The following is an 18,417-nucleotide window of genomic DNA, read 5'->3' on the forward strand; positions in this document are numbered from 1 at the left end:
CTCGGCATGGCAGAGGGCCAGAATGCAGCCGAGAAGCCGGCGAAGCGAGTCCAGATGCTACGATGCCGAGCGAGTACGGCAATACTCATCCCGCCCGTCAATTTTGGATTGGTCGAAGAGGGTCTCTATCGCTCTGTCGGTCTCGCAGGGCTCGTATGATATACACATGCTCAATCTGAAATCTGCAGGGGCAGCCGACCGAGCTCAACTTTCCGTTCCTCGAACGATTGAACCTCAAGACGCTTTGCTGGCTTGCACCGGAAGAGCCATCGCAGCGATTGTCAGACTATTCCTCGCTACTCACTACACCGAGCTGAGGTGCCGCGGCAGTCTTGACTTTATCGACGATCAAGGTATCAAACTCCATCATCTCGGCGCACTTAACGCTGCCAATGCGTGGGATCCCATCACGGAGGAAACGGTGATCCAAGCATTGTCAGTCGCGTCGCTTGTCGGCTGCGCCTTGCTCATAAGGGCCACAGGGAAATCATCATCGATCCGGCTTGTCATCCCGTCATGGTTATGTGCAATCTCGGGAGACATAGAACAGGCACGGCGATTGGCTGCCTGCGCAAGTTGCAACGATGGAACCTCGCAAGTATCTTTGAAGAGTATAGACGCTTCGCGGGACCGAAAGTGCGGGTCCTCAATGAGCAATTCATCGAGCTTTGGGACTGCGATGTGAGCTACTCCTCAGCTAGCAGTAGCCTGCTGACAGTGCATGATAGCTTGTCTCTATACCGCCGCCTGCTGCGCCAATACCGCCGCCACGGCCCGAGCCGCTCATGGAGGTCTAGTAAATGATCAAAATGATGCTACAACAAGCAAGTAGACGCTACAATACCGGGATCACGCTGCAGGTGCAAGACCGAGGCCAGCTTGGGGCACCGGCATCGCTTCTTCTGGCGCATCCATCGATGCTGCCGCTAGCGCGTTGAGGTCTTCGTCTTCACTGAAGTCCTCTTCGTCGTTTCGCAGCGCCTCACCACTCGGTAGAGTTGCTGCCATAGGTACTGGCGAGGACATAGGCATGCTGCCCTTTGCAAGTTCAGGCGCATTGCGCTCTCTCGTCAATTTGGCCAAACGTTGCTCAAGGAACGCGATCCGGCCTTCGCGCGCTCGCAAGAGTTTCTGAGCTTTGTCCGTCGACAATGCATCAAAAGCGGCCGGTCTATCTGTCGCTTGGACTTCAGGCGCGATCAGCTTGGTCTGATGTACGAGCGTTGCAATTTGCTTGTCGGCCTCTGCTAGTGCTTTGAGCAGCATTCGCTTCTCTTCCAGGGGTAGCCATTTGCGTATCACGTCTCGCGTAACGTCCTCTATGTGCTTAAAACGTATCGGTCCCAGCATCGTACCTGCTCTAGTGTAAGCTCAATTATAGAGCCTTGGCAATGTGCGTACCGCCAAACCATCTAGACACGATGACGACGACATCGACGACTCCTTCCTTTTCGAGGACGTTGAGCATCGTCGGCCCGGCTCTATCCTCGCCGTCATTGTGAGAGCCAGCGGCGACCTCAAAATCCTCATCCCCTTGCTCGCCTAGCCCGTTCTTCCCTGGCCGGAGGGTGATTGTACGCCAAGCGAGCACGTTATGCGAAGCTGGCCCGAGCTTGCCCTTGCCTATCGATCCTTCGTGAAGTACTTTGACGTGTGCCTGGAATGCAAGCGCATCTGCTTTGCTTGTGATGCTGGTGGCATAGGCAACAAAGCACGAGTCGCGATCAACGACAGTTGAAGATGTCGCTAGCGGATCCCATTGTGTCTGAGGCAGACTTAGCCAACTATCGAGCGGTCGAGGGCGCTTCACACTGTCTGGCTGGGGCACATTCGGCCCAGCCCGCTTGCTCATACTGACGTTCTTGAGACGTTGCAACGATTCAAACAGGCCGGCGCAACGTACGCGCGTAAAAAGTAAATTTGCGACTCATGCAACCGCGACGTGTAGCAGAAGCGATGAGCCTGAGCGTGCAGCAGTGATGCCCAGACGAAGAGCAAAAATCTACTTTACCGCAGGATTCACGCGTGGTCCCCCACCGCATTACTGACTGGGCGTTACGAGGCTTAATTGGGCAGATCTGACGGGATGCCATGCTTCTCTCGTACTATGAAAGTAGATACCAGCAATGTTAATCTACAGTGTATATTGTCAATCTAAAATGAAGGGTTGAAGCTAGCGAACTCGGTCGCAAGGACGGTCCTTCGGACACGGCAACTTTCAACCTGAGAATAGTCCAAGTGAAATGCATAATAGATGACAATGCTTGGGCTTAGATGGCAGCGCCCCCTGCGCCAGTGTTGGTGGCTCCAGCACCTGCGCCGGTCTGGCCGGTCGCAGAGCCTGCAAGGCCAGCACCAGACGTGCCAGCACCTCCTGCAGCACCCGCGTTTCCAGCTGCGGTACCTGCAGCGCCTGTAGCACCGGCTGCCGTCTGTCCTGCTGCGCCTGATGCGCCACCAACGCCCGCTGCATTGCCACCAACGCCCGCCGCACCCTCGAGATTCTCTCCCGCTGCGCCAGAAGCTTGTCCGGCCGAGCTTTCGAGTCCCGATCCGTGAAGATTGCCAGCAGCGCTAGAACCCTGCGCAGAGCTTGTGGTCGATGAGATGTATGAGTTCTGCGTAGCAGCACCACCGATGTCACCACTGGTCTGAGCATGTCAGTCTGAGTTCGAGACAGATGATAGTGGAGACGTACGCTGCGCCAATGCCCTGCGAGTATGAGCCCGCGGCGCCTATTGCGCCCTGTTCACCACCGGCAGCGATTGCAGATCCGGCAAGGCCCGCGTAGCCATTGGCCAGACCACCAGCTGCTGTGCCTTCACTTCCGACGACGTTAGCGGCCAGATCGCCTTGCGCTCCTGCCAGGCCAGCGCCACCTCCGCTAACAGAGCCAACACCGCCGGCACCTGATGCCTGTGAGCCGGCCGCACCGCCAACTGCGCCAGACCCGCTTCCTCTGCCGGATAGAGTCAGCCCTTACTCCGCAGTAGGTGCGGAAGACTTACCCTCCGCCGACGAGGGGCGAGGCAGAAACATAAGCAACTGCGAGAGCCGAAAGAACGAAGCTGAGTGTGACCTTCATGTTGTTGCTGCTGTCTTATGCTGTGAGTATTGCTACTGCTTTATGCTGTGAGGGTAATGTAGTAGATGCCGAGAAAGTGAGTGGATGCTGAGATGTGTTCGGCGGCTTCTGATATACCAGAGGACGGCAAAATGCGGGACTTGCATTGCTCCGAGAAGTCATGCTGCGGGTGTTCGAAGAGGCAGAAAACTAGACCGAGATTGAGCGCGCAGGTCTCGACGGATGCTCTCATTGCAAGCGTGCTCTCGGTGTCAAGCAAGACAGGGTCCGTGTCGGGTCAAGCTGCAGGATTCGCGTTGAGTAGAAAGTTTCAGCACGCGCCAAAAAGTGTAGAACCGCGCAGCACGTTTTGTTTACAGCTTTCGCTGGACCTGACGAGGTACATACAGATCAAAAAGGCAGACGACACCGGGGGACGCCGACGCAAAACGATTGCTCGCTGCCCGAGTCGAACGGACGATCTCGTCATCTCAAAGGAATTCTAATTCCAAGGTTACTAGTGACGCGCCTTACCAGCTTGGCCAAGCGAGCATGCTGGGGTACGGCCAAATTTGTGAACATAAAGGCTTGACAGCGCGAATGCATTAAATGTAGGGGCGCGCTTGCTCAAGCACACAAATCCTTACCGATCGCTAACGCTCAGTCATTGAAGTGAAGGTATGAGGGTACGCTTCAGAAAGTCCTCGAGCTCAGTCACAGGGCCTCGGGCGTTCTCGACTGCCCATTTGATCTTAGCATCCGAATCCTGCCCATAGTAGCTTTGGCCGTCTTTGAACCATTGGAACATGTCCGCGATACAAGCCTGGGCAGTGGGCGGAAAGTGTGAGAGGAACTCGGAAGCAGAGACTTGTTGGTAGATCACCTCCTTGCCAGAGATGCGCGACAGGATTGTGGTAGCCTCAACCATGGTGTACTGAGGAGTTGCTATGCACCAGACGGGTCTTGTCATATTTGATGGGATCCGCCAGCATTGCAGCAACGAACTTGCCCGTGTCGCCGACAATGTCAATCAGTGGCTTGGGGTCATCTGGTATGTAAAGATGGCAAAGGACGAATGTGCCATCCACTGTTGGCCTGGGCTGAAGGGGGCCGAGAAAGTTCTGCATGAATCCGCCAGGTATGAAGAATGAGGATTCGACGGACAGAGCGGCGATATAGTCTTGTATGTCTGCTTTGGCTTCGCATGATGTCGCGTTTGTCAGTCTACCGTCTGTCAGTCTGGCTGGTGAGACAAGCGAGCTAAAGATGATCTGCTGCGCGCCAGCCGTGACCGCAGCGTCTGCGATAGCTTTGCCATGAACAGTCTCTTGTTCTCGACCGTCGGCAGCAAAGACGGGCACGGTAATGATGACCACGGAGTCAGCGCCTTCTACCGCTACGGCGAGAGAGTCTTGTTCGCTGAAGTCGCCCCTCACGACCTGCACGCCGCGCGCTGCCAGTGCTCGTGCCGCTGGCTTAGTCGTATCGCGCGTGATACCTTTGATCCTATACGAATGCTTTCAATGCGTCGTCGGCAAGAGTTGTATCGACAATTGATCCACCCTGCTGGCCTGTTGCCACAAATACGACGAGCAGCTCATCCATCGCTTGCCGGTCTGCTATCTGAAGCGGCGCACACGCAAGGGGTATCGCCTCTGCTCATGTACATGGCTGCAAGCTCCGATAGGCGCGTTCCTCCGATAGCTCCGCTTTGACCACAGTGCTGTTCAGCGACATTGCGCGAAGGTCCACCCCGTGCTCACACTGGCGCAGACGAACATGTGACGGGACTAGACTTGTCATCATCAGGTGCTAGCTCCGCAGCTCTCGCCAGACCGCGCTGATTATGTTAGCGTTGGCCATCGGCGTCGAGCCTTGGCGCACTGCTGGAGCGAAGTTTGCTGGGAAACGGCAATCTTGAGTGACTGCCCGGCAGCGCGCAGCTATGGCTGTTGCGCAGCTGGCAGGGTCTGCCAAGCGTCATTTGTCATCCTGCTTTGACAACGGCGCAAAATGGGGCAAAAAATAGAAAAGCTGAGTTGAGTTGATCGAGTTGAGCTATTTCAAGAAAGTCTTGGCATTCGTGTGACTACGACTCCTTCAAGCGTTTCTTCTCTATCTCTCACTCTGTGCGCAACGACTTTGGCGTGGACAGTGATACGCTTGCCTGCACCATACAGCGTCGCACGCAGAAAGGATTGGGACCAACTGTACGGTGGTACTCTTTCTACAGCGACATTGTCGTCTACGCGCACCACCTGTGCGTCACTGCCAAGCATTCGACAAATATAGCACTTCCGCTCGAGAACACGCAAAAGTAGACGACAGAGCATCTGCCGACTCAGCGACTGCAATCGGCATGTCAAAGCTGGCGAAGACTGCAAATACGGCGCAAATGCAAAAGGCTTGGCATTCGGGCGATGCGCCGTCGTCAATCTGGCAAGACGGCCGCGCTAGACATCGACGCGGCAGCAACACAAGCACAGCGTCCAGCAACGCTTCTGAGCCGGTCATCCTCGACCTGAACCATCTGTACGCCCTGTATGAAGCAAAATTCTCGTACATACGGCCAGAGACTTGGCACAAAGCCCGAGTCGCAATCGAGAGCCAATGCATGCCCGTCGCAGCATACAGCAACATCCGAGCCACGCCTAGTCAGGAGAGTATCCTAGGCGCGTACGCTAGCCAGGGCAACGGGGATCAGGAATTGCTTCTCGCCTTGCTCTTGACAAAATGTATCTTCGATCAGGTACGTGTCTTGTTATGTCAATCACAGCTTGCGACTGATCCCTGTCGACCAGTATCACCGACAGAGCATGAAGCGACAAGCAGCCATCGGTCGAGCATCCAAATCCTCGTCGCCCTCCTCGCCAGAAGACAATGCCTCACTCGCGTTACCGCCTTTGCAGTGCAACAAGGCTGCCTCCGGAAAGCGAGCGCGCATCACGTTGCCAGGTATCGCATCACTGTCATCGCTGTCGCCTCCTACATCACCCGAGATGCTCCAGCGTGACTCAGAGCCTGTGTCGCGCAGCTTTGCTTATCAGCCGCCTCTACCAAGACTGACCGGTGGGCCCAGCCATAGAGACGATATGCGGCCACACAAGCTCGAGAAGCGCCGGCGAGTCATGAGTGTACCGGAGGAGCATCAGTCGGACGCGTCGAGACATGTCAAGCAACTGTTGCGCACAAAATTGCTACAGCGCTCGCCGCAGGCAGCCCTCGCAGCCCGGAGGGTCTCGCCGTCTCGATCTCGCTCGCCAATGCCCTCTTCAAGGCCTTTGCTTGAGAAACCAAAGCTGGACCCGAACCACCCGAGCCTCTACAACGCACACTCGCTAGCCATAGCCAGTCGGGCAACCACTTGCAGAAACCTGTCGGATGTTCGTAGCAGTGTATGAGACTTGATCGGCGTGTTGTACCGGATCGCGTACCGCTCAGGCATGCGTTCTGACGATGTAAAGTCCATGGCATTTCAATTGATGAATTTGCATTACCGCCGCGACGCGCTTTCGTTTCGTGTCGGTGTAGCGCAGCGCAGCATGCGAATGCGACGCTGACGGCACGCCACGGCATGAACGCGAAGAAGGCGCAGTCATCGCCTCCGCCGGCAGACCTACCGCTGCCAGAGATGAACGGCCATTCGCACGGCCATTCGAAGCCAGGCCGCAACGGATCAATCTCAATATCAATGCCTTTGAGTAGCTCAGTGAACACATACCCATCACCTACAGGCGGCAGCAGGCGTCACTTGCCGTCTCTGTCTACGGCTTCAGCGCCGAGGATACGTCTCTCGCTCGCTGGCGCCCGGCAGCCACTCGACACCCGCCTGCGCTCGAAGCGATCCTTGCTGTCTCGACTATCACTAGATGCGCCTCTTGACAGAAGGCGAATTGCTTGGCTGACAGGTCTTGCGACTGTCCTTGTGATACTATATGTCAGTAGGGGAGAGTACAGCGGCGTACAGAGGCGTACAGTCATCGGACTCGAGGATGCAACGTCTGGCGTCCTCAGAGAACTCGCGGAAGCATATCATCCTCACGCTGCAGACCAAGCCGATCGTCAGGCCGTGCTCGCACCGGACAGACCCGCACAAGATGATGCAGCGCTCGGGCCGCAAGACTCAGACGGTGCTGCAGAGCAGGACGATGAACCAGAAGTATATGAGCAGCTGGAGCCCGCGCAAATTCACGACATAGATGTCAGGCCGGTCAAACACTCGCCCTCTGGGGATCCCAATGAGCGATACCTGGGATATTTTCCACACTCGGGCTACCACAATCAACGTATTTCATTGGAGAATGCCCTCACACTCGCCAAATTACTGGGCCGCACGCTTCTTCTGCCACCGTGCTGGCTAGGCCTGGCGATACCGTACATCTCGTTCGACAAGTTATGGCAGCGCGTCGACCAAGCGAACAAGGCCGGCTTGGAGAGATGCGCTCGCTTGGCCGATACCGATGAGATAATGCCACGCGAATGTCTGACCTTTTTTGAATATACGCAAGTCGGCTGGGACTTTCTCGTCGATCTTGAAGGTATCGTAGCTCAGCAACCCGTCGTTGACCGGTGGAACACCTCCGAAGCTTGGCTACGGGACGAGCTCGGTCTCGAACGCAAAGACATGTATTTCCTCAAAGATGCGACAGTTTATGACTATAAGATCTATGACAACCTGGAGGATAGGGCGGAACTAGAGAAGTTCAAAACGCGCATCGAGATTGATCAGCTCAGGTCATACGATTCGTATAGGCTGCTCCACATCGGCTCCCTCTTTGGAACTTCGCGTTTGCGCGTCAGTCTCGAAGAGAGCTATGCAGCAAGATCACTATTCAGACAGCATATGGTCTTCAGAAATCCAGTGCTTGATGATATCACTGATACCATTCGAGATCGGCTGGGCGGCCCGGCGGGATACCATGCCCTTCATCTGCGCGTGGGCGACGGCATCTTCCTCGCCAGCGCCCATCAAAATTGCCTCGACATCTTCAGGACATTGCTGTCGAGCAAAATGAAGATAGAGTCAACGCTGATTGATCAACTGATCGACGAGAGTCAGCGCAAGCGACAGCAGCGTGTGCCGGGTCTAATGCCGCGCGCTCTCGATGTTCCGCCATCCACCGTTGATGTGCCTACACCTCTGGCCGACGACAAGCCTGCTTCGTCTGACGATACAATCATCAAGCGTTCAAACAGCCGCCCGCAGGATATGGCGGCCTATCGTCACGAGCCACTCGGACCCCTGCCACGCATCACGTCGCTCGAGAACAGTGTTCTCGCCAAGAGCTTGCGCTGTCGGGGCAGCTTTCACAATCGCATCGATCGTTTGCCCCTCAACACACCACTCTACCTCGCAACAGACTCACGATCCCCCGCGACAGATCCGAACCTGGCCATCTTCTTTGACACGTTTCCCTGCATATTCATGCTATCCGATTTCACGACCGTCAATGCAATCAGCACCGAAGCAGTCAAGTCATTACACGACATGGAAGGCTTGCGCAACGCGGAAGACAAAGTCCATCTGGCCCAGTTCTTCACGCCGCTCGTAGACGCCATGATCGCTGCCAAGGGCAGAGCCGTGATTGGCACACCTATGAGTACATTCAGCAGATTCGCCGTCGACGTCTTACATCAAGTAAGCCTGTCTCTGTACTTCGGCTGTCATGGGCTAACAATCGAGCAGGTTGCACATGGATGGCCTATCATTGAACGTGGATAAGCCCGCGCGCTCTCGCATTTCAGTAGATATGTACCCGCATTAGAAGCAAAAACACGCAATTGTTGTAGGCCGCGAGAAAAGAATGCACTGCGTTGCATACAAAGTCTGCGATGCATTCTTTACTTTGCTCAGCCACAACGTGTTATCATCGTTGATCACTGCAAGCATATCCAGTGAGCTAAAGGGAGGAAAAGGTAGAAGCGACCAACGTTGTATTGCGCATAGAGTCCAGTCGAGGAGAATTTCGATCCTTGCTTGATGACCTGACGAAACCCGATAAGTATGTGCTGGCTCGGAAACCAGGAGATGGTGTACCTTTTCTACGGAAGCAAGGAAGTCCTTCTCGGTGGCGAGCTTCCTCCTAGCACGAATGGCAAACATGCCTGCTTCGGTGCAGACTGAGCGGAGTTCGGCACCGGTCGCATTGGGACAAAGGCGAGCGATGAGTTCGTAGCGAATGTTGCGTTCGACCGACATGCTTCGAGCGTGAATACGCAAGATCATTGCTCGACCTGGGTTGTCTGGCAATGAGAACTCGACGCGACGATCTAATCGCCCTGGTCGCAGCAAAGCCGGATCGAGTGTATCTGGTCTGCACAGGATCAAGACGATCAGCAGATCCTACTTTGCGAGAACGAAGCAAGTACCTGTTGGTGGCCATGAGCACTTTGATGTTACCTCTGGCATCGAAACCGTCTAGCTGATTGATCAACTCGAGCATTGTTCTCTACAGAAAGATGTCAAGAAGGGCATACTAAGCTAGCGACTGGCGAGCTTACTTGGACCTCATTATCGCCGCCTGCGCCGTCATCGAATCTCGCACCGCCTATAGCGTCCACTTCGTCGAAGAAGATGATACAAGCTTTCTTGGTGCGAGCCATTTCGAAAAGCTCTCTGACCATTCTCGCTCCCTCGCCAACGTACTTTTGCACAAGCTCCGACCCGATGACTCTGATAAACGTAGCATCGGTTCGATTGGCGACCGCTCTCGCACAGAGTGTCTTGCCTGTGCCTGGCGGGCCGAAGAGGAGTACACCTTTGGGCGGGTCGATACCGAGCGTGACGAACTTCTCTGGGGATAGCAGGGGAGTCTCGACGACTTCTCGCAGCTTTTCGATTTGCTCTTTGCAGCCTCCTACGTCGGCATATGTCACATCTGGCTTTTCTTCTACCTGCATCATCGTCACTGAGGGATCTATCCGAGGTGGCAAGGGAATTTGGATTTGGTACTTGTCGCGCGTCACTCTACCATGGGACTGATGAGCAGAGAACAGGCTACGCATAACCATCGACTGACCCTACTCGCATGCCTTCCTCAATATCTGTAGGCGAGACCTTGTCGCCGAGCGCTACGACGAACTTGGCGATCTGCTTGATGTCGATGACATATTTGTCCATCTCGTCAGCGTTGGGTGCAGATGTGCCGGCAGCAGATGCAGCTTGACTCAGAGCTTGTTGTTCTGGACTCTGCTCGGGGGCACGGATGATCTTTGTACATCTTGCAACCTGCAGCGCTCCTTCTTGGCCTAAACGTTGCTTGTCGGCCGCTGTATCCCATAGAGCCGGGTTCGCCAGACCCGTATCGGTCTCCTTGACCCCCATCTTTTCATTGACGCCTGCGGTCCATATGACAATCAGCTCGAGTGGAATGACAGATTGAGGACTGCCGACGTTTCTGGATGGCTTTGATGTCGCCATCAATCGCTTTGAGCCTCATGGCGTACGGTCCTTGACCCTGTGAGCCAAGATTCAAGTCAGCCTGACGGACACCTTCGCAGACGACTGTGGCGCACGTAGGTCCGCAAGATCTTGATATCATCATCGTCGAGCGACTGAATTTTGTCGTCTGGCTGATCCACATCTGGCTTGCCCGTCTTTTCCCAGTCACTAGATTCAGCGAGTGAGATGAGCTAGAGCTTTTGCACATGATCTCGTGATGACCTACGCCTTGGGAGGCATTCTGAGGGACGTTGATGTCGAGCCTGGTGCCAGTGCGCGAGCGCGTCAGCGTCTTGCAGGCCGATGGGGAATGGGCTCCCGTCTATCGCAGGTGCACGAGTGACGGTCCAGCGCAGGAGGTGTCGTACGGATCAGTAGCTCACACAGCGTCAAGCTAGCTTCTCTTCAGTTCTTAGGGCATCAACCTTGCTGCAGCTTGCTCGAAAACATGGTCCGCTCCCATCTCCGCCTGATCTTGGTACGATCATGCTCACCCCCAGCTCTCGCTCATAGGCGGGCGCAATGGACCGTGCCAAGCGTGACGGCAAGCGTGCAGGAGGCAAGTGTTTGAGTTGGGTAGCGTTCGATCTGCTCGGCTGCCCAGATCCTTCGATGAAGGAGGTGCTGATGTCTTCCGTTTGACAGAGAACGACAAGGAGTCCCAGTATGGCTCTGTCTTTTCCGTTTCGGGTCCCGTCGTCGTCGGAGAGAACATGGCAGGAGCAGCCATGTATGAGGCAAGTCGAACACGACATAGCTAGGAACACAGCTGACGCTGAGCCATCAGCTCGTTCGTGTCGGCCATGACGAATTAGTAGGAGGTACCGCCGATCACTTTGAGCTCAGCAAGCAGCTCACAGCGACTCCGATCCGCAGAGATCATCCGCATCAACGGCGACAAGGTCACAATCCAAGTCTACGAGGAAACGTCGGGTCAGCCAGACTTGACACTACGAGTTCACGATACTCATCCTTGGCTTATCGCAGGCATGCAAATCGGCGATCCTGTCCTGCGAACCGGCAAACCGCTCTCTGTCGAGCTGGGACCAGGTGTGCTGCCCACTGACAATTCTCGAGCTGTATGAACCTGTGCCTGCAGGTCTCTTGAGCAATATCTACGATGGCATTCAGCGGCCACTGAGGGCACGTTGCAACCCACGTCCAATGACTTACACGGCTGACTTGTGATGCACCGCGCAGAACATTGCGGAAAAGTCAGGCTCGATTTATATCCCCCGAGGCATTAGCACCCAGGCGCTCGATAGAGAGCATGAATGGGATTTCAAGCCGCTCGACTCGCTCAAAGTGGGCGATCACATATCAGGCGGCGGTACGTGTCCAGATTCAGCTTCCGTCGATCATTCGTGACATCCCATATGCGCAGATATCTTCGGGTCTGTTTTTGAGAACTCGCTCATCGATGACCATAAGATCATGCTAGGCCCTCGAGCAATGGGCACCATCACGCACATCGCGGACAAGGGTAGCTATACCGTCGAGGTCAGTCGTCTTTCATCTCAGCGCACGGTACATCAAATGACCTATCGGCCAACAGGACGTCGTGCTCGAAACCGAGTTTGAAGGCAAGAAAACCGAGCACACAATGATGCAAATCTGGCCCGTCAGAGCACCTAGACCGACAGACGAGAAGCTGGAGACCACTAATCCACTCCTCACTGGTCAACGTGTCCTCGATACGCTGTTCCCTTGTGTTCAGGGAGGCACAACTGCCATTCCTGGCGCCTTTGGTTGTGGCAAAACGGTCATCTCTCAAGCTGTCTCCAAGCAAGTCCCTAGGTGTCTTGCTATCATAGCAGCTAATGGAATCGTAGATTCTCGAACTCTGATATCATTGTCTACGTCGGCTGTTTCGCCAAGGACACTGCGGTGCTCATGGCCGACGGCACTGAGAAGCCGATTCAGGACGTCGCCATTGAGGACGAAGTTATGGGCAAGGACGGCTGTGGTCGTGTAGTCGTCGGCCTTCCCCGGGGCGTCGAAACGATGTACGACGTCGCTGCGATTGGTCAGCATCACAACCAGGCAGAGAATGGGCTCCTCAACTTCACTTGCAATGCCAGTCATAAGCTCGTTGTCTGCACGCCGCAGCACGTTCGCCTCACAGATCACATGCTCGGCCAGAAGATGCAGACGTCGGTCTCGTACTTCGTCATGGGTCAGGAGCGCGTCAGCGCAGATCGCGTCATTAGCGCAGTGACGCTACGCATGCGTTCGTGGCAGCACGAGCTTCACGGCGGTCACAGAGCTGCTCGCGTCAAAGCCGAGGCTTTCAAGGCTTCGATCGACAAGGATGAGATCTTCAACTGGACCATTGAAGCTCAACACGTCGCAGCGCTGAACATGCATGTGCGCAAGGCGACGCAGCAGACTATCAGCCCGGTCTTGCACGAGAACCATCGCTTTGGCGATATCTTGAGTCAGCACGGTCTAGATCCGCAACTTGACGCCAGAGTCGCATATCTGGTCGGTCTTTGGCTGGGCAGCGGCTCCTCGGATGAACCGGCATTGACGATCGCCTCGAATGATGCAAAGACCGTTGAGCGTATCGATAGCCTCTGCTCAGCACTCGGCCTTGTCGCATCGGTTAGCGACGAGCATCATCGAGCCAAGATCGCTCGAGTCCAGGAGAATGTCGCCCACTCTGCTGCAACAGCAGATGATCAGAAACTGCACCGTGATCTGCACATCAAGATCGTTGCAGATGGCGGCGAGACGAGCCATAACGTGTTTTGGACTACCCTCAGCGAAAACGGCTTCCGTGGCGCGTCGGCCAAGGAGCCCAAGGCGGTGCCTTCATGGGTCGCGTCAGAACCGTTCGGCGTGCGCGAGGCTTTCGTCGCAGGCATGGTCGACTCGGCCGGTCAAGTCAAGGCCAGCAAGGATCGTGCCATGCGCAGAAATGTAGACATCCTGACGGGACACGCATCCGTCTGTGACGGCCTTGTTCGGGTGGCTCGCTCACTTGGCATACGAGTCTCGGCCTCGATGCAGGCAGTCAACGCATACGCTGTCTTTTTGTCTGGTGGTGAGGTAATCCAGTCAATGCTTAGCCTTTGCGCAGTCGAATGCAATCGCGCAGCACGGCCCGAAGGCCCAGTCAAGCGCCCCGGACAATCCTTCAACTTTACTGTCACGAAGACTGATCAAGCTCCATACTATGGCATAACGCTTGCTGACGATACGGATCATAAATTCCTTCTGGGCAATCTCGCTCTCGTGCACAACTGTGGCGAGCGCGGCAATGAGATGGCCGAAGTCTTGATGGAATTTCCAGAACTGACCATTGGTCAGTCAACTTCGCAAAGGCTGGGTTTGAGAGCTGATAGGCCTGATCACTCCCAGAGCGTGAGGGCAAGGAGCATCCTATCATGTCTCGCTCCACCATCATTGCGAACACATCGAACATGCCGGTAGCAGCACGAGAAGCGTCTATCTACACGGGCATCACCATCTCTGAGTATTTCCGTGATCAAGGCAAGAATGTCTCGATGATGGCAGACTCGACGAGTCGATGGGCAGAAGCTCTGCGAGAGATTTCGGGTCGTTTGGCCGAGATGCCTGCCGACTCTGGCTATCCCGCGTATCTCTCCGCTAAGCTAGCTTCTTTCTATGAGCGTGCCGGGCGCGCAAAGTGCCTCGGTAGTCCAGACAGAGATGGCACAGTTTCCATTATTGGCGCGTGAGTCCTTCCTAACCTTCATCTGGAATGCTTGCTAAGTGAAGCATGTATGCAGAGTATCACCTCCGGGTGGTGACTTCTCGGATCCCGTCACGTCTGCGACGCTGGGTATCGTGCAAGTCTTCTGGGGTTTGGACAAGAAGTTGGCCCAGAGGAAGCACTTCCCTTCCGTCAATTGGAATGTGAGCTACAGCAAGTACATCCGCGCACTCCAGCCATGGTACGAACGTGAAGAGAGCGACTTCATCAACTATCGATCCAAGGCGAAAGAGATCCTGCAAAAGGAGGACGAGCTCGCAGAAATTGTGCAGCTGGTCGGCAAGAGTGCGCTCGGAGAGAGCGAAAAGGTCACGCTCGATGTTGCTCGGCTGCTGAAGGACGACTTCCTGCAGCAGAACGGCATGTCAAAATATGATCGGTACTGTCCATTCTACGTGAGTCATTCATTACTCGGTCAGCAGTCTGTGGCTGACGTAGACAATGTAGAAATCTACGGGCATGCTGCGAAACTTCATCACATACTACGACGCAGCTCAAAAAGCTGTCGAGTCTGGCGAGATGTCGTGGAGCAAAGTCAGAGAGGCCACGGATCACGAATGGCATCAACTCACTCAAATGAAATTCGAGGATCCGAATGGTTCTGGCGCACAAGCAGAAATGGAGAAGAAGTACAAGCAGCTCACAGACTCGATCACAGAGAAATTCCGCACTCTCAACGAATAGAAGATGGCTGTTTTCCTCTGTATGCATATCCTGACAAGCCTGCGAATAGTTTGTGCGAATGGCTGAGTGACTGAACGGACCATGCTAAGCGCTCCGCATCCAAGGCGGTAGGTGATCCAGCCAAAGCAAGCCCTCGGACATCCTTCTGGGCTTCAGCAAGGCTCAATCTGGCCGGTGAAGTGCCATGAAGGCCGTTCGAGCAGATATTGCAAGCGAGCGAGCCGTTGGACGGGATGGAGCAAATCATGGCACCTGAGCCTCGCGACTGATGCAAAGACGGTCTGCTGACCCTGTCATTTGGCGGCAATGCATCATGAGCGAGGAGCAGCCGCCAGCAGCCGCTCATCTCTTCGACAGTCGGCAGATTTGATGCATTTGATGTTCGCGTTTTGGCGCCTTGGCGTTCGGCCGATGCTCGCTGTCTGCCGCTTGCCCATTGAACACGGCTATCTGCAAAGATGTCATCGGCGGTCTGGGCTCCATGTTCCGCTTTGCTGGGCCAGAGCAGCTTTTACGACTCGAGCCGCGGGTGACAAGCCATTCTATGTAACGACGCCCATCTTTTACGTCAATGCAGGTCAGCTGCTGTGCCTTGGCGGGCTACAGCAAGTCTGATGGTGTGGCCGCACTCCTGACAGACCCACACATTGGTCACTTGCATTCTATGGTCCTGGCGGACGTGCTCAAGCGATATCAAGCTCTCCGTTCGCGAAAACCTGCATTTCTCGCAACTGGCACGGACGAGCATGGCCTCAAGATTCAGCGAGCCGCGCAGTCACAGGGTCTTGAGCCTATAGAGCTTTGCGATAAAGTGAGCCAGACGTTCAGGGTGCGTAGATGTAGCCTCCTCTGCCAATAGACGCGCGTCGTTGATAACGATGATTGCAGGCGTTGGCATCAGCAGCCAGCATTTCCCATGACACATTCATACGTACAAGCGAGCCTCGACATCGCAAAGCCGTCCATGCGATATGGGTATGTGCCCCTCCTGAAAATCGCAGCGCAATGTTGACAGGACGGCCTCGGTCAGCGGAAGCTTTCTGACGCAGGCTACATATACAAGGGCTTTCATGAAGGCTGGTATGCAGTGTCCGACGAGGCGTACTATACCCCAAATCAGGTCAGGATTGGCAAAGACCCAAAGACACGAGTCGAATGCATGGTAATTGCTACGACATCCCTAAACGCGACAGCCTCTCACGTTGTGCTACAGGTCGCGGTAGAATCCGGCCAGCCTGTCGAATGGGTCAAGGAACACAACTATATGTTTGCCCTCAGTCGGCTTCAGCCTGCTCTACTCGGCTGGCTGACCAGCAACGAGCAATGTGAGGCTTTCCAGCAATATCGAGACGCAGCCTGATAGGGCATTAGCCGTCGTCCCTGCGTCCAGACGAGTAGAAGTCATTGACGCCGTCTCTGCCGGTCTCAGCGATTTGTCAATCTCTCGCCCATCTGCAAGACTCAAATGGGGCATATCTGTTCCAGACGATCCAGAGCAGACCATCTATGTCTGGATCGATGCTCTGACTAATTATCTTACTGTCACGGGCTACCCATGGGCGGGCAAGCCTAACAAGCTCTGGCCGGCAAATGCGCATGTCATCGGCAAGGATATCGTCCGGTACGTGACCTCGCGAACGCGGACGCAGCGCAGCCCCTGATGAATCGGATAGGTTTCATGCAATCTACTGGCCGGCTATGCTTATCGCAGCTGGCCTACCGCTTCCACGTTCGATCGTGACGCATGCTCACTGGACGCAAGGCAATTTCAAGATGTCCAAGAGTCGCGGCAACGTCATCGACGCTGTTCGCGCCCTGTCTACGCACGGCATTGATGAAGTACGATACTTTCTCATGCGGATCGGAGGCGGGCTCGAGCACGACAGTGGTAAGCACGCTTGCTGTAGTCTGGCAAAACTCCGCCTGACGCACACATAGACTTCACGCTTGAGCAATTGGAGATTGTGACAAAGAAGGAGCTGGCAGGTCAGCTGGGCAATTTGCTTCGACGTATACAGTCAAAGAAAGTCCTTGGCTCGCTCATAAAGCCAGGGCATCTCTTTGAGCCTGAAGACCGCTTCGAGCACTCTGCCGCAGCACGAGTCGTCTTGATCGAGCTCGGTGAATTGCCAGAGCGATTTGCAGAGCACATGTCATCGTGTCGTGTTGCCAACGCAGTGTCGGAAGTTGTCCGCATGCTCTCGATGGTGCGTGTCGATCGTCAGATAAAGGGAGGAGACTGATCGGTATCGCAGGCCAACGCATTTCTTGCAGAGGAAGCGCCGTGGCAGGGTGAACGCATAGGACAGCCAGATGCGCAAGTCAGCGTGTACACTGCTGCGGAGACTCTACGGGTCGCGGCTATTCTCTACCAGCCTTTCATGCCTGCAGCGGCCCAAATGATCCTGGACCAACTCGGCATCTCATCAGAGCACAGGAGATGGTCGGATCTCGCCTCTCGATCAGTGAAGACGTCAAGAGCGCCACTCAATGCAAAGGAAGCCGCGCCCGTGTTTGTTGTCAATCGCAATGGAGCGAGCTAGACTATGTACAATGCAGTGATGGGCGTCTAGAGGCCTTTTGCGTGTTTGCCCTCTTCGTAAAATTTGTCCAGACGATTGACGACGGTCTCGAGACCGGTCAACCAGTTCTGTAGCTCGCTCTGGACTTTTGCAGCCGGCGCGTCGCCGCCAAGCTTTTCGTAGAATACTTTTCTGTAGGGACACGCTTTCATCGCAAGCTGTCAAACGCGGGCAGCATTCAGCACAGGTAGCGCTGAAAGCACGACGGACCAACCGAGAAGACAGGGCGGACGACGAAGCTGTGATACTGCCTGAGGGTGACCTCGTAAGCTTTCGTGAAGCTGACGGATAGCTCTTCGCTTTGGTCTTTTTCTGATCGCTGCAGAGCAGTGCATGTGAACTTGAGGCCTCTGTACTTTTCTTGTGTGATCAGCTCATGCGCAGACAGTGTTGAGTGTGAGCGTGCCTTAGCAGCCATAGCAAGCCCTCTGTCGCGGTTCGTTTCTTCTCCTTTGACTCGTTCACTACAAGGCTCTCGAGAGTAGCATTGGCAGTCTTGTCGCTGTTGTACCTTGCCTTGATTTTCTGTTCCGTTGTGTCACCGATAAGCTGCCGCCAGGCTCATCAGCAGACTTGAATCACCTCAATGTTGCCACGCATGTCATTCTGCACGACCGAAAATGCAGCCGAGCCAAATAAGTCTGTGCGCATCCTGCTTTGTCAGCTATGCAGACGACATAGTTGAGAAAGCGCTGCGCACCAAACAGCTTGACGACGCCCTCTGATGCTTCGAGGAATGCAGCCGTGTCGACGCCGGCATCTGTGACGGGTACGTCTGCAAAAGACTGTGAAGACAGACCACAGTGTCAGGCAGTATCGCTGAGCCGGATGCCTGTGAATGCACCTTGGAGACTGTATCGAAATATGTCGGCATTCTGGCGACCAATCTTGTGGGTGTGCGCACGCG

The 18,417-nt window shown here is 55.0% G+C and overlaps 10 protein-coding genes across 10 annotated transcripts; 5 read left to right on the forward strand and 5 right to left on the reverse strand.

Moving 5' to 3' along the window:
* Positions 1-6: 6 nt before the first annotated feature.
* On the forward strand, positions 7-797 carry L969DRAFT_93254 (uncharacterized protein; the record flags this gene model as incomplete). Its single annotated transcript, XM_014713847.1, has 5 exons — positions 7-135; positions 189-280; positions 331-435; positions 483-681; positions 729-797. The coding sequence occupies 5 exons, from the start codon at positions 7-9 to the stop codon at positions 795-797; spliced, it is 594 nt and encodes a 197-aa protein (XP_014569333.1).
* L969DRAFT_85938 (uncharacterized protein) lies at positions 350-1,979 on the reverse strand. Its single transcript, XM_014713848.1, has 4 exons — positions 1,402-1,979; positions 729-1,355; positions 483-681; positions 350-435 (listed from the first exon to the last, which is right to left on the reverse strand). Exons 1-2 carry the CDS (start codon positions 1,850-1,852, stop codon positions 850-852), a joined length of 957 nt encoding a protein of 318 aa, XP_014569334.1. The 5' UTR covers positions 1,853-1,979; the 3' UTR covers positions 350-435; positions 483-681; positions 729-849.
* Positions 1,980-2,270: 291 nt separating this feature from the next.
* On the reverse strand, positions 2,271-3,085 carry L969DRAFT_16081 (uncharacterized protein; the record flags this gene model as incomplete). The annotated part of the gene is made up of 3 exons (XM_014713540.1): positions 2,271-2,646; positions 2,699-2,959; positions 3,009-3,085. 3 exons carry the CDS (start codon positions 3,083-3,085, stop codon positions 2,271-2,273), a joined length of 714 nt encoding a protein of 237 aa, XP_014569026.1.
* Positions 3,086-3,654: 569 nt separating this feature from the next.
* Positions 3,655-4,845, reverse strand: L969DRAFT_72109 (uncharacterized protein; the record flags this gene model as incomplete). The annotated part of the gene is made up of 4 exons (XM_014713849.1): positions 3,655-3,950; positions 4,000-4,581; positions 4,702-4,773; positions 4,828-4,845. The coding sequence occupies 4 exons, from the start codon at positions 4,843-4,845 to the stop codon at positions 3,729-3,731; spliced, it is 894 nt and encodes a 297-aa protein (XP_014569335.1). The 3' UTR covers positions 3,655-3,728.
* Positions 4,846-5,359: 514 nt separating this feature from the next.
* On the forward strand, positions 5,360-6,468 carry L969DRAFT_85941 (uncharacterized protein; the record flags this gene model as incomplete). Its single annotated transcript, XM_014713850.1, has 2 exons — positions 5,360-5,812; positions 5,865-6,468. The coding sequence occupies exons 1-2, from the start codon at positions 5,424-5,426 to the stop codon at positions 6,463-6,465; spliced, it is 990 nt and encodes a 329-aa protein (XP_014569336.1). The 5' UTR covers positions 5,360-5,423.
* A 155-nt stretch (positions 6,469-6,623) lies between these two features.
* L969DRAFT_102198 (uncharacterized protein) lies at positions 6,624-8,786 on the forward strand (the record flags this gene model as incomplete). The annotated part of the gene is made up of 2 exons (XM_014713851.1): positions 6,624-8,702; positions 8,751-8,786. The coding sequence occupies exons 1-2, from the start codon at positions 6,639-6,641 to the stop codon at positions 8,784-8,786; spliced, it is 2,100 nt and encodes a 699-aa protein (XP_014569337.1). The 5' UTR covers positions 6,624-6,638.
* Positions 8,787-8,836: 50 nt separating this feature from the next.
* On the reverse strand, positions 8,837-11,142 carry L969DRAFT_59623 (uncharacterized protein). The gene is made up of 8 exons (XM_014713852.1): positions 10,732-11,142; positions 10,580-10,673; positions 10,458-10,521; positions 10,084-10,402; positions 9,566-10,031; positions 9,434-9,513; positions 9,102-9,378; positions 8,837-9,049 (listed from the first exon to the last, which is right to left on the reverse strand). The coding sequence occupies exons 1-8, from the start codon at positions 10,743-10,745 to the stop codon at positions 8,942-8,944; spliced, it is 1,422 nt and encodes a 473-aa protein (XP_014569338.1). The 5' UTR covers positions 10,746-11,142; the 3' UTR covers positions 8,837-8,941.
* L969DRAFT_85943 (uncharacterized protein) lies at positions 10,824-14,975 on the forward strand. Its single transcript, XM_014713853.1, has 14 exons — positions 10,824-10,956; positions 11,019-11,064; positions 11,151-11,242; positions 11,293-11,326; positions 11,382-11,438; positions 11,493-11,555; positions 11,605-11,648; positions 11,706-11,835; positions 11,890-12,005; positions 12,061-12,290; positions 12,338-13,812; positions 13,869-14,205; positions 14,261-14,639; positions 14,692-14,975. Exons 1-14 carry the CDS (start codon positions 10,954-10,956, stop codon positions 14,926-14,928), a joined length of 3,243 nt encoding a protein of 1,080 aa, XP_014569339.1. The 5' UTR covers positions 10,824-10,953; the 3' UTR covers positions 14,929-14,975.
* Positions 14,976-15,339: 364 nt separating this feature from the next.
* On the forward strand, positions 15,340-17,471 carry L969DRAFT_46162 (uncharacterized protein; the record flags this gene model as incomplete). Its single annotated transcript, XM_014713854.1, has 9 exons — positions 15,340-15,505; positions 15,567-15,757; positions 15,817-15,903; positions 15,959-16,090; positions 16,142-16,253; positions 16,300-16,549; positions 16,602-16,816; positions 16,867-17,135; positions 17,184-17,471. 9 exons carry the CDS (start codon positions 15,340-15,342, stop codon positions 17,469-17,471), a joined length of 1,710 nt encoding a protein of 569 aa, XP_014569340.1.
* Positions 17,038-18,402, reverse strand: L969DRAFT_85946 (uncharacterized protein). The gene is made up of 7 exons (XM_014713855.1): positions 18,355-18,402; positions 18,211-18,295; positions 18,093-18,151; positions 17,917-18,035; positions 17,725-17,860; positions 17,184-17,668; positions 17,038-17,135 (listed from the first exon to the last, which is right to left on the reverse strand). The coding sequence occupies exons 1-6, from the start codon at positions 18,382-18,384 to the stop codon at positions 17,498-17,500; spliced, it is 600 nt and encodes a 199-aa protein (XP_014569341.1). The 5' UTR covers positions 18,385-18,402; the 3' UTR covers positions 17,038-17,135; positions 17,184-17,497.
* Between the last annotated feature and the right edge of the window lie 15 nt (positions 18,403-18,417).

Source organism: Mixia osmundae (assembly GCF_000708205.1).
Source record: "Mixia osmundae IAM 14324 unplaced genomic scaffold scaffold_3, whole genome shotgun sequence".
Classification (NCBI taxonomy): Eukaryota; Fungi; Basidiomycota; class Mixiomycetes; order Mixiales; family Mixiaceae; genus Mixia; species Mixia osmundae.